The 13420-nt window shown below is 31.8% G+C and overlaps 4 protein-coding genes across 4 annotated transcripts in view; 1 reads left to right on the plus strand and 3 right to left on the minus strand.

Moving 5' to 3' along the window:
• Positions 1-4778, minus strand: part of LOC106720588 (disintegrin and metalloproteinase domain-containing protein 10) — a 70225-nt gene extending 65447 nt beyond the window's left edge. The window contains exon 1 of the mRNA XM_045679122.1: positions 4249-4778. Coding sequence (XP_045535078.1) covers positions 4249-4309 — 61 coding nt within the window. The 5' untranslated portion in view covers positions 4310-4778. The remainder of the gene's footprint in view (positions 1-4248) is intronic.
• Positions 4779-5519: 741 nt separating this feature from the next.
• On the minus strand, positions 5520-8588 carry LOC106720768 (methylthioribose-1-phosphate isomerase). The gene is made up of 7 exons (XM_014515548.2): positions 8221-8588; positions 7865-7963; positions 7560-7696; positions 6764-6972; positions 6277-6440; positions 5944-6145; positions 5520-5727 (listed from the first exon to the last, which is right to left on the minus strand). The coding sequence occupies exons 1-7, from the start codon at positions 8350-8352 to the stop codon at positions 5612-5614; spliced, it is 1059 nt and encodes a 352-aa protein (XP_014371034.1). The 5' UTR covers positions 8353-8588; the 3' UTR covers positions 5520-5611.
• Positions 8589-8716: 128 nt separating this feature from the next.
• On the plus strand, positions 8717-10035 carry LOC106720769 (peptidyl-prolyl cis-trans isomerase). Its single transcript, XM_014515549.2, has 2 exons — positions 8717-8883; positions 9458-10035. The coding sequence occupies exons 1-2, from the start codon at positions 8815-8817 to the stop codon at positions 9884-9886; spliced, it is 498 nt and encodes a 165-aa protein (XP_014371035.1). The 5' UTR covers positions 8717-8814; the 3' UTR covers positions 9887-10035.
• Positions 10036-10871: 836 nt separating this feature from the next.
• Positions 10872-12450, minus strand: LOC106720712. Its single transcript, XM_014515459.2, has 3 exons — positions 12265-12450; positions 11510-11688; positions 10872-11220 (listed from the first exon to the last, which is right to left on the minus strand). Exons 1-3 carry the CDS (start codon positions 12305-12307, stop codon positions 10957-10959), a joined length of 486 nt encoding a protein of 161 aa, XP_014370945.2. The 5' UTR covers positions 12308-12450; the 3' UTR covers positions 10872-10956.
• Positions 12451-13420: the final 970 nt, after the last annotated feature.

A 13420-nucleotide genomic window follows, 5' to 3' on the forward strand; every position in this document is an offset into this window, starting at 1 on the left:
ACAATGCGATATCTTAAAATGATAAAAGCAATCACATGAGATACTATATTTTCTGGTAAAACACAATTATATAATGTATCATGTGTGTCTAAGATAAAATATTTAAAAACATTTAATGCAATGTCACACCTATTTTGAAATACACTTAAATGAAATTTAAGATTGTCTCCTTTAGTTAAACAAAAAACGCGATTGCAACAAAAAGATCTAAATTCTGTAACCGTAACAACTCTAGCCGTTCAATAATTATTATTTAAACATCAAAAGCTATTAACTTTTTGTAATCTTATAATTTCTTACTAACAGTAGTAGATTCAAAATTGAATCTATCGAGTCATAAAGCACATATAATAGATGTATAAAATACATAAGGAATTGTTGTATTGTGAACTGTTTGAGTAACCAGTTTTATTATATAATAGCCGTCGTAAGCCAATGGGGGGTTAAGCACACTCATAACGGAAATCTGAGGCCTTAGCAACAACACTAGGAATAAACTGTCTTGAGCTATTGTTAGTTAATCAAATAAATGTAAATGTTTAGGCAATATATTGAAATGTTACATTATTTTCATACATGTTTCAAAGATTTGTATGCTATATTGACTATATTCTATATTTGTGCCATATTTAAAAAGATGTGTTGAACCATTGCAGAATTATCAAACTTATCCCATGGGAACCATCCACATTCCCGAGATCATTGTTAGCCTCTTTTTTTTTCAAGACTGTTCTACATATATACAGAATTTCATCAAAAATCCATGCAGCTGTTTGGATAACTTTGAGAAAATGTCCATCTAACCATCCATTCAGACAAACTTGTATATATTATTATAAGTAAGATGTATCTCCATTAAAAACGCTCAAATGTTTTACAAGAGTTATTTACAGTCTGCAAAGTAAAGGCAACAAACAAAGGCAGCTTAGATGATTTCTTAATGAGATTGTTCAGCAGCTCTAACAAAATTAGATAGCAATTATACAAGTGGCATAAATTAACATTTGTCGCTGAACACCGAGAGGACTGGGTTGTTGACTGACAATTACAATGATTACTTGCAAATTAAAATTATGTTACATTTTTTAAGTAATGTTTTATTGTAATTTATCTACAAATAGCTGTCGCCCGCGACTCCGTTCGCTCGCATTTGAAAAAATCTTATTAAGGGTACGAAAAATAGATAGTAGCCGATTCTCAGAGCTACTGAATATGCATATAAAATTTCATAAATATCGGTCAAGCCGGAGGAGTATGGTAACTAACATTGTGACACGAGAATTTTATATATAAGACTAGCTGTCGCCCGCGACTCCGTCCGCGCGCAGTTAAAAAATGGGGGGGGGGGGGTATGAAAAATAGATGTTGGCCGATTCTCAGACCTACTCAATATGCTCACAAAATTTTATGAGAATCGATCAAGCCGTTTCGGAGGAGTATGGCAACGAAAACTGTGACACGAGAATTTCATATATAAGATTACAAATTAGAATATTGTATCATAAAAGTATAGCTTTTAATTAATGCAAGGTTATCAACTAACATTAAATTCTATCAGCCATCATATCTGAATTCACTCCCATCTTACACATTCTCGTTCACACCACCTATACTCACGTAGGGTTTTTCTACTTTCATACCTGACATGCCCTTTTCCATCTGGAGGGTCGGCATATACATTCAACTTCTTTTTTTCTTCTTAATTTTAAGATTTTAATTATTTTGAATATTAAAAACAAAATATTTTCAGTCATAAGTAGAACAAGACACTATGTTGCTTTACAGTGAGTGATCGAAAAAGTGAATCAATTGTAAACCAGTTTGTATCATGCATTGTAATGCTGTTTATTGAACACTGTCTATATAGATGTTAAAGTGAAAGTAGAACAGCTAATACAAAGTATAGGATAGATGGCATTATTCAAAATTGATATTACACTAGCTGACGCCAGCGCCAAATAAAAAAAAAAAACTTAATAAGTAGCCTATGTGTTCTTCCAGACCATGTACGATATCTGTACCAAATTTCAACAAGATCTGTTCAGGATTTCGTTCCGGAGATACCTTCAAGCAAACATCAATCAATCAATCCATCCATCCATAGATCTAAACATTCGCATTTATAATATTAGAAATATTTTAGAACAAAAACAGTCTTATTTACCTTGTTAACTTAAACACTGGCAGTTGCTTGGAATTTCAAGGAGCCTATTTAAAGCAAACAAACAAAAAAGCAATTAAGTCTTTCCTCTGTTTTATAGATTTATCTTTCTGTTAGTCGGTAAAATGCTCAATTACCTCATGTTTATATAGTATTGCTAATAAACATGCCAACATAAAAGGAAGAAATCGAAAGACAACTTTATAATTTCACAATATCAATATCCTAAAAAACAAACAACATCACTCATTATCTTACTAATATTAAAAGTGTGAATGTTTGGATGGATGGGTGAATGGGTGTTTATTGGAAGGTATCTCCAAAACGGTCCAATGGATCTTGGCGAAATTTGCCATAGATGTAGAACATAGCCTGGAAGAACACATAGCCAACTTATTAAGTTCTATTTCATTCCGTGTGGATAGAGTCGCGGTCGAAAGCTAGTAAAAGATATAGTGAAATTGTTCAATATAAATAAATCTTAAGTAATTACCTTTAAGGAATATGCAGTCAATTTATCTAAATAATTTCTAAAGATCTTACTATAAAATTATAGCTCTGAACAATAATTATTCATGAATTAATTCTTACATCAGACAGGTCATTGATAAATGGGAAGTTAAGGAGAATTCCCATTAATGGATGAGTAAGTCACCATTAGAAAACAATAGTGAAGATAATATAATGAACTCTTAAGAATGCACTCATTAAGTACTACTACATTATGAGTCAAAACTATAATGAAAAACAAAATCATAATTTATCATTTACCCACTGTTACCAATACAAACAAACCTCGTGGTACATATGTTTTTACTTATACTTATATACTACTTATAATTATATAATTATTATATTTTTATAATTACAATATATTCAAATTTTTGTATCCTTTACTATACAAAATTAGTTTATTTAAATATACTTTCTTTTCTTGATGTTTGTTAGTTTGTTTTATTTGCTCCTTATATTTTAATCTTACTAAAATTATAAATACGAATATTTAGATGGATAGATAGGTGAATAGATGTTTGCTAGAAGGTATTTCCGGGACGGCTCAACATATGGTAATGAAAGGCACATAGGCTACTTATTAAGTGTTTTTACAGGGTGGATGGAGTCACAGGCAACAGCTAGTTATTTCATACTTTCCAAAAATTAATTTTTAAGTTCTATCTTGTCCGTTTTCTTACTTTTTCATCCATATAATGAGGCAAAAAGACTTGCTCTTTTTTCTCTTTGTGAAATCAAATGATGTGACTATGATGTTTAATAACATTATGATTTTAACATACAAAACTCACAGGATTAGTGGTAGAAATAATTTTGTTACATAGATAACTAATCCAAAAAATATCCACAATAAAGCAAATAATATGAAAGACATATGCCTAGCTTTTAAATATATAATATATTTTAGTTTTTATGTATTGTAACACACAGTAAAAAACAACATGTGGAGGAAGGACATGATTTCACACTGAAATGAAGGTTTAAAAGTATTTAAATAAAATAAGTACATTGCCAGTGAAATGTGTATTTTAACTTAATGTGCAACCTTTTAGTTTTTATGACAGCATTTATATGCAAAATTAAATAATTATGTCTCAATAACAAAAAGTATGCAGTTAATTGGCAGTAAAATTACATTATCTATATTAATATCGTCATCGAATTTTATGTATAACATAGCACTAAAGAAATATTGTTAAGGCATGTTTATTAAAGTTAATTATTTATAAATGATTTAAAAATATTGCATGTTTATCAACATATAGATACTTGTTGATATTTTGTTACGTATTTTTAAAAAAGATGCAAATTTAGGATCCTTATAAAATTATCTGGTAATGCTAGAGGTAGGCGATTCATTTTATTTTGAAAATTCTTTGAAAATACGAAATTTTTATTGGTTTTTATTATTCAGTGAATTGTCGATTTTGGTCATAAAAAAGATTATATCTTAACGGTAAATGCTATTAACGAGATTTGCACGACCAAAGATGACAATGACTGAAGCTATATTCAAGATAAGTCAATGAAATTTTGTCTTAATAAATTAATATCTCCTATTCTTGTGTACTTACCACTTTCAATGTAAGGAAGAGCTAACAGCAAAAACACTACATATCCAATTTCACTAATCATTGTTGCTTACAAACACACTCTTTTTGTATCACTAAGTCATTGCACACACAGCTGATTTTTAAATCACACAAAACCTTTGTCTGTTTTAGACAAAAACGCATGCGCGTACAAACAATTTTTTTTATTTACATTACAACAATTCCTAATATTCACTGATCACATTTGAAACTAATTTAAACAAAAAGACCTCAAAAAGCCTTCGACTCATAAACGTTGAACGAAATGATAAATAACAACAAAAACGATGATTGATAACACCCGCGATGAATTTGCTAACATAAAATGTAACTATAACAACAAATTAAAATTGTTTAACACTGTGTTACTGTTCCATGTTTTTGTCAAAAATACACTATTAACTTAACTATAAAATAATGTCGAAGTGAATTCGGAAATTTATAATCGTTGCTTTCCTGACTGACATGTCGCGGAATGATTTTTATCATTCAAAGACTCACTCTCGATACATGTTGATTAGTTAGGATCTGACCAATGAGCGGTCATTGTCAAAATTTGAGATTGCAGGAGATTGGTCAAATACAGAAAAATACCAGTTGGTGTTGTATGATTCCAAGAGTAGGTAGCCAGTTACCATAGAGTTTTTAAAAGCGGATATGGGTAGGATCTGGTAGAATCCAAAAAAACAACTATATTTCTAATCTGTAATACGAGTTGACATAGAATATATAACGGGTAAAAGCGGCGTCACAGTGTGGAATGTTCTTATTTTTAAAATTAAATACTCCAATTTCTATCACTTTTAATGTGGATTTATTTTATTAAATTCCATTGTTTCGCTTTAATAAGCTCTTTAAGTCTTATATAACGTTTTCGTAAGAAGGTTGTAACCGCAAAACAATAAAATGGTAACAAAGTTTCGCAACAACACTTAAATCCGAGCTCTACATTTGCACAAACCACAATTTAACGTGGCTCTGTATCTGGATGTAGAGCTACCAAATTACTTTCTCTATTTGCCGTAGGACTTATTTTATGGGACTCACATATTTTAACAATATAAAGTGTGAACACATCGCAACAAAAATTCACCTGGTTGAATTTTTGTAATTATTCATTTCTGTAAATAGGGCAAATAAAAGTAGTGTATTCTGTTACATGTATATTATAACAATTTACTGTGTAACATTTTATGATACGATTTTGTAACAAATGTAACAATATATTTATGATATAATAAAGTTTACTGAGTATGAAAACAATAAAGTCTATTAGTGGAACATCACATCCTTATCATCAAGTAATCACAATAATTCGAGCGTTATCTTGCGAAATGTAAACATATCACGGAGGTAATATTTCTTGCAGATTGTTCGGTGCATAAACACCTTTCTCTGTTATTATTCCTGTTATCAAAGATGCTGGGGTAACATCAAATGATGGATTCCAACACTTAATTCCTGAAACAAACTCTTTAGTTAACATTATATATGCATAAGTTCAAACTACGAGACCATTCAAATCGGTTTAATGCTTTATTCCTTCCAAAACAAATTTTAATTAATTAATAAATCTCTGTAGCGGTTCTGCATAAAACATGTATTTTGGATAGTCTATACAGTTTAGTAGCCACAGTGTAACAAAGTTGTCTTAATTTTTTTTTTTAAATATATTACCTGGCGCTGCAATTCTAAAATCGCCAATATGCGTCATTTCTTTATCCGGTCGTTCTTCAATTTTTATACTGTCTCCTGATTTCAAGGACATGTCTATAGATGTTAAAGGTGCAGCAACATAAAAAGGCACATTATGGTGTTTAGCAACTATAGCTATTTGGTAGGTACCAATTTTGTTGGCAGTATCTCCATTAGCAGCTACCTGGTATAAAATAATTAAAAAAATTTATAAAAGATTTATACACGAAACCAAACACTAAAAGCTATGATAGACTAATTTAATATATAATAAGGTTCAACTTGGTTGAAAAATATATAGCAGATATGACATACCCTATCGGCACCAACAACTACAGCAGTTATCTTTCTTGCATGCATCAGCGCAGCGACCATGCTGTCAACAATCAGTGTGGCAGGAATTTTCTCATGGACCAATTCATATGCAGTGAGTCTCGCTCCTTGATTATACGGACGAGTTTCGGTACAATAAACATGCTCTGGAATTAAAATAAAAAATGTTGATTATTATTATCATTCAAGTTACAAATTTGAATTTAAATAAGATACTGTGTTCAAAATTAATACATAGAGACTGTAAATATAGAAAGTTTTTCTTATAATATAAATATAATATTAGCTTTTTGTGTTATACAATTACTCTTCTAACTGCCGTTACTTTATCATAGTAACTAGTACCTCAGTAAAAAATGAAAATTTTAAGTAATGTAAAGATGATGACATTATCTTACAATATTTAGCTCTCTATACAACAGGACATACAAAATGTACATTTTTTTTGTATTATCTTATAGTCAAGTACCTAGTCTACTAGTTTTATGCAGGGATCTGATGACTCCTAAAGCAGTTCCATAACCAGCGGTTGCTAAGGAACCAGTGTTGCAATGAGTGAGCACTCTCACTTGACTGTCACCTTCCAACTGTTTTAGTATAGCCTCACAACCAAACTTGCCTATTGCTTTATTGTCTTCTATATCTTTAACGAGCATATTTTCAATGCAAGTGATGAATCTAAAAATACAATATGTAAAGTCACTTGTACTGTATTTTCAGTTTCAAAATTCTGGAATGTTACAATAATATATATATGCACAATATGTTCATTTTATTAATAAAACTCTTACCCATCCTGTAGTTATTGTCTCTTAGTAGAGTAGGTTTTATCCACTTGTTCTAAGAGACAACTTAGAGAAACCTTTGTATAAAGTAAGTGATCAGATTCAAGGATAACTTCTAAAACCCAACAATAATGGTAACAAACTAACTAACTAGGGTGCAGCAGTGATCGGAAGTGAGCCTTGGCCTCCGACAACAAGTCTCCACTTTCTCCGAGCTTCAGAAACTACAAGTCCGGGACTGGGTCCAGATGACAGGGGATCACAGTAATTGGGGACCAATAATGTTAAGTGAAGATTGTTTGTAATTCAACATTGTTTGAATGATTGTTTATTATTGATTTTCATTTGTCTTTTTTTAGTTAAATGAATAGATTGCACATGGTAATATCTTATGAAAAGCTTTTCTAATGAGCAAAAAATTATAAAATTACTATTGCATGAATATTTTGTCTATAATGATCATGTATTATATGATTTTACCTTTCTTTAAAACTTTTGGCTGAAACATTTTCATCAGCGCTGAGAGTGTTAGCTAAATTTATAAGTTCCTCTGCTGCTAGCTTGATGTTCACAGCTGTTGGCCTGGCTGATACTAAGTAGTTCAATTTACCTTCAATCTGTAGAAATAAGTGACTAATGCATATGAAATTGTAAAATTCCTAACTTCTAAATAATAATCTTCTTCTAGATAACTTCTAAAAAATATCCAAGCTTTCACATTTATAATATTAGAAGTATGGTTTGTTATAAAAAAAAATAGAATGAAATACAATTTAAACCCTGACCTCTTGCCTCATAACCTTTTTGTCAGAAGTTTCATCCTTAAGCAACTCAACCGCAAGTGATAAGCAGCCAACTATGGCTATAGCCGGTGCCCCCCTGACCTGGAAGTGATAAGAAACACATAAAACATTTGAATACACTACTTATGATTACAATAACATAAAGACAAAATTAGAAAAAAGAAAAATATAATTTATATTGGTAGAAAATAAAAATGAAAAGTTATACTCTTTATAGTATTATCATCATAAAATTCGTTTTACAACAGTAGCTGAAATAAATGTAACAAAACAAATTAATATTTCTCTATAATTACGGACAAAGTTCTCATAGTCTAAAACATGAATATGTCTCTTACTTGCATTTTATTTATTACTTTCCATCCATCTTCAACACCCTCAACTTTAATATAAATCGTTTGCAATGGAAGTAACAATTGGTCGAGGACTTCTAAACTTCCTCTTTGATACTTAATAGATTCTAAACTCATTTTGTGTTTTGGAATATCAAGAGGTTCTGGACCTCTGAACCGGCACTTGGCACTAATCGAAGTATACCAAATTAAATCAATTCGACACACAATAGTCAACAATGATATAAATTTAGATTTGCTGGAGTTTGCGGTCAAGCGTTAAGGTTAAAGTTAAAAGACTTTGGATAAAAAATGGATCGTATAGTTCGTTCGAAATTGTTACCAGTTGACATTGACAATTGACAGCATGACAAGTCCACAGTATGAGTGCTACCCATAGATTTCATATATATAGAGGTCAGTGGTGTGACCATTTTAAAAGAACACGCCTGGTCTGACTATAGACAAAACGTTGACAGGAAATGGAAATATCAAATTTGTCTATGAACGTTTTAATTTCCGCCCGGCATTGTCGAGAGAAGCTTCGTCATTGCGCTTTGATTCTAGAAGTTTTTCAATCAATTTGCAAAGTTTAGCAAAATGTCCTTACCACGTGTTTACTTTGATGTAGTAGCCGATGGTGCTGTTTTAGGAAGAATTGTTGTAGAGGTAAGCTGATTGTTTTATTCCTGCTGCTGCTGATTCCGGCCGGCGTGATACACCCGACCACGCTATCGAAAAATTTATTGGATTTATTCATTCATTTTACTGTACTAGTATAATGCTTATGACGTTACTAAAGTCTTAGTATGCAAACAAAATCGCTGTTATTACTTGAAGTTCATAAAATATGTAAAGGACATGGCTGTTCTGTATAGCTATATATAGATATATAGATATGTATAATAGGCACTCCTCGCTCTGACCGAGATTACTTTGTGAAGGTCAAATTCTCCAAAGACCTTGACAGCTAATAGTTTATGGCGGAGGATTAACAATGATTGTCTCATAATTATTTTTATTACCTTTTACACCCATTTTTAGGGCGATGCTTCGCGTCTAAGTACAATATACATTCTTATACAAACTTTTTGTCTGCAATATTATAAGACTGACATTTTATTTTTTGGAATGCCAAAAGTTGTTTTGTGGAAAGCAATTTACTTTATTATAATTATACATATAGATATATGATGCACTTCAAATCTCAGAAAATAACATTGATGTTTTTTTGTTATTACAGCTAAGGACAGATGTTACTCCTAAGACATGTGAAAACTTCCGCGCTCTTTGTACTGGCGAAAAGGGCTTCGGTTACAAGGGATCCACTTTCCACCGAGTGATCCCCAACTTCATGTTGCAAGGTGGTGACTTTACAAACCACAATGGCACTGGTGGAAAGTCCATCTACGGTGAGAAGTTCGCCGACGAGAACTTCGTCCTGAAGCACACCGGCCCTGGCGTCCTCTCAATGGCTAATGCCGGCCCCAACACCAATGGGTCTCAGTTCTTCATTACTACTGTGAAGACATCGTGGCTGGATGGGCGACACGTTGTCTTTGGAAATGTAGTTGAGGGCATGGATGTTGTCAAGCAAGTTGAGGCCCTCGGCTCTCAATCTGGCAAACCCTCGAAGAAAGTTGTCATTGCTGACTGTGGCCAGCTTTCCTAAGCTAATTGAATGTAATATTTAAAAAAATGCAATATTTTAAGTTCTAACATAATGTCACTCAACTACCTTTCCATTCATGAAGATTTTACGTTTAAAAATGGGTCATTCCAATAATGTTATAAATTTATAACTATTTTTTTTAGAACGCAAACTAGTAATTGCATTTATTTCTGCATTGTATATTCATAATAAATTAACTTATATATTTGTTTGCAATTTCTCTTCAATGTGTGTAATTACCATGCAATTTAATGGGAAATTGTTTCCTAAGTTATGAGACTGCCTATTATTGCTAAATGCTTGTGTTTTGTACTTGTTACTCTCAATTGGCATGTAATACTAGAAGTAGAGCAAACATAATAAAAGTACTCACATTTATTGAAATAAAGGTAGTTCTTCATAAACTTTGCTCCTTTTTCTTCCCTTTGTACCTTTACCATACTTTTTGGCAGACTGTATATGATAGATGGACCAAATTCATTGTTACCGTAAAAGTACCCTGCTGTATTTGTATTAAAACATTACAAGCATGGCAGTATATTTTGATAGTGAAAAACCACAGTCCAAAAAAGTTTTATAGAGATGTAACCACAAAAATTGATAATGTTTGGAAAAATTAACGCTAACATCCTATTTAAACATTATAGAAGTGAAGGAATATTACTGTGGTAAATACAAAGATAACACAAAAGGCTTATAAAGTCATGGTTTAATTTCTTACATTTAATAACATTGAAAAGAATGGGTGTTTAAGAATTTTCAAATATACGCAATGTCAGATCATTGCATGTTTTATAAAATTAAAAAAAAAATTCAAGGAATTTTTAAATGGAAATAATTCATTGAACTAAGCAGAATGTTTTTATTAGAATTTTATTAGTCATATAGAATTGAGATCTTTATTACTTACATTTTTTAAATTAAACTATCTAAGAAAATAAACAGTTTTGCAACTTCAAAGCTTAGAAACGAAATAGTGCTATACATGATTCGTATCTTTATTCGAAAAACAATATGTACATACAACAGTCTCCCTCAATTTGGTTTAGAATTTACTAAAAATTATTTTTTTATACAAATGTCTTAGAATATACAGTGAAAATATTAAGAATGAAAATAAGAAATAAGAAAGGATTTAAAGAAATTCCGTCTGCGCCAGATCCGTAGTTACAAAGCGAGGTTGTACAGCATGAAGTGCAAGCGTATAGTTTCGTACGCTCTCCGATAACGATGCAGCCCGGCTCGCAGTGTTTCGTACAATTGCGTTCGAGTGCCCACATCTTGAGTGCGGTCGTGGAATTTTCCGTTGAAGTCGTAAATGAGAATCGCTTTACCTGAACATATGATAATTAGATAAATAAATGTGAATCGAATTAGTACTAAGGTTCGAATAACTCATACAGAGGATCGATAAAATTATATTTTTAGACAAGATATAAAAAGATAGTAGAGATAATATGAACTGCACCGACACAGTCTTTAATTACACACTAAGGAAGGTGCTTAGTGTAGATTTCTCATACTAAATCTATCACACAGAGTTGTTGAATTTCTAATTTAATCGAAGTCAATTGACATTATTTTTGTTTTTTTTTAAGCTACTAAAGTACTAAAGACATTTACCATGCACATTCTTCGGTCATTTTGACATTTGTGTATGAGCGCGGAGTTGTTGTGTCGTAGGTCCGCACATTTGTCCTCTGGCACCTCGGCGAGGCATTTGTAGCACCATAGCTCATTATTGGGTCGAGCCGCTGCCGATGTCACGTGAACACTGTCCCGAAGTAAATCGCCTTGAAGTCCTGGAAAATACAGTTTTTGATACTTAATTACATTGTATTAGTAGCAAATGTCAAACATTATTTTAATTTAATTTTTGTTAAATTTAATAATCATAATATGCCACCTATAATGGTTTTAAAATTAAAATTTTAAGTTCAAAGTATGAACGAAATAAAGGATAAATAATAATATCAGCATAAGTTGTATAAAAAAGACTATAAAACCAAAAAGCAATGAAAAGTATTAAACATATCTGGCTATCGATATAGTTATTACTTGTAGCCTGTATTAAAAAAGTTAGACAGTGCGGATCTTAACAACTACCTAGACGTAATGTGTATAAATAGAAATGAACTAACACTAGATTTATTAAAAAACGCATACACATAGGTCTATGTAAATTTATTCAGGCCATTGTTTGTTCACTGTGCTTTACAAAGGCCGTGACCATAGACAAGCGTTTGACGTTTGCGAATTACTAAAGAATGACGAGCGTTCATGCGTTCTACTAGCAAATGCTTTTGTGTGTCTATGATTATGATGCAATAGGATGTTATTGGTAATGTTAAGCGTTTATAAACATTAATTTGACATACCTGGAAGGAAAATTGACACCAAGAGCAGTAGCACACAGCGCATGATGTTTGCAATGTACAAGGCGCATGATCCAGCATCTGTATCGATTGGACCTCGCTACGACCTGTTGCTGCTCCCGGCTGGCCCCGCCCACAGACCCCCGCACCCCCGCGCCCTTTTTCCCCATCTCTTAACCTCTACATCTACACAACTCATTCTTCAAGGTCCTACGGAGCACTCTAACCGTAGAAAACAATCACAACTTTTCGAATTCTAAAGAAAATTAAAAAGTTTTTCCTTTGTCGCTGTTGTACATAGTTTTAGCGAAATAAACGTTCATTTTATGCTGGTTAAGTACTGACTTCATAAGTCATATCCAATTTTATTTTTTATAGTAATTAAGTTTATTCTGTATTTAATTGATGACTTTAAGTTCATACTAAATTATTTCATGTATGTACTAGTTAGGTACAGTTTAATTTTGTTTTATACATATTATTTTATAAGTCAAAATAATAATACTGAACAATGTTCAAGTTATGTGTCATTTTCCTTGCGTCGCAACAACAGGATAACTGCTGTATCGAATTATTTCAGGTCAATTGGATTAAGCCAAAGCCTTGAAATCCGTAATGCCGTTATTATGTATGCGTTTTAATATTTGTTTATTTAAAACTAGTTGAAGTTTTAATGAAAATTTTAGAATTAATATAAATGAAAATGTTTCATTTGCTTTGAACCCAAGTAAAATTTAGTTTTCATTCATTATCATAACCCACCTCTTAAACTTCGTTAAAAAGTGAACACAATATACTACGGTACATAAGAAAGGAAATGAAAGGTATAAGACATATTTCTGCTAATTTGGTAATATCGTTAACCTAAAATTTTGCCTGGCAGAGAAAAAGTAAGACTTCAGCGAAAATATTTTTACGAAACATTAGCTTTATTTATCGGCACGTGCGCCGGAAAATCCGGAGTTAGGGCCCGCCGGAGTGGATGAGGCACTCGACCGTGAAATTTATAACCTGCCTACTTATACACACGTACTAAGAATAAATTGATAATTTGATTAGTGAAGAAGGGGATGCTAACTTAAAATATTACTTCATACATATTATTTTATGAAGGAAAAAGCGTGTAGAAATTTAATTGTAAATCTAAACCAGTAATTTT

This window comes from Papilio machaon, chromosome 8, assembly GCF_912999745.1.
Source record: "Papilio machaon chromosome 8, ilPapMach1.1, whole genome shotgun sequence".
NCBI lineage: Eukaryota > Metazoa > Arthropoda > Insecta > Lepidoptera > Papilionidae > Papilio > Papilio machaon.

Coding starts and splice junctions, on each gene's coding strand:
- LOC106720768 (XM_014515548.2), bottom strand. CDS start 8,352: ATGAGTTTAGAATCTATTAAGTATCAAAGAGGAAGTTTAGAAGTCCTC. Junction 7,964..8,220: donor AAGTAATAAATAAAATGCAA/GTAAGAGACATA, acceptor TATCACTTCCAG/GTCAGGGGGGCACCGGCTAT. Junction 6,441..6,763: donor GCATAAAACTAGTAGACTAG/GTACTTGACTAT, acceptor TTTTAATTCCAG/AGCATGTTTATTGTACCGAA.
- LOC106720712 (XM_014515459.2), bottom strand. CDS start 12,307: ATGCGCTGTGTGCTACTGCTCTTGGTGTCAATTTTCCTTCCAG. Junction 11,689..12,264: donor GGTGTCAATTTTCCTTCCAG/GTATGTCAAATT, acceptor TGTATTTTCCAG/GACTTCAAGGCGATTTACTT. Junction 11,221..11,509: donor ATGACCGAAGAATGTGCATG/GTAAATGTCTTT, acceptor TCATATGTTCAG/GTAAAGCGATTCTCATTTAC.
- LOC106720769 (XM_014515549.2), top strand. CDS start 8,815: ATGTCCTTACCACGTGTTTACTTTGATGTAGTAGCCGATGGTGCTGTT. Junction 8,884..9,457: donor TAGGAAGAATTGTTGTAGAG/GTAAGCTGATTG, acceptor TTGTTATTACAG/CTAAGGACAGATGTTACTCC.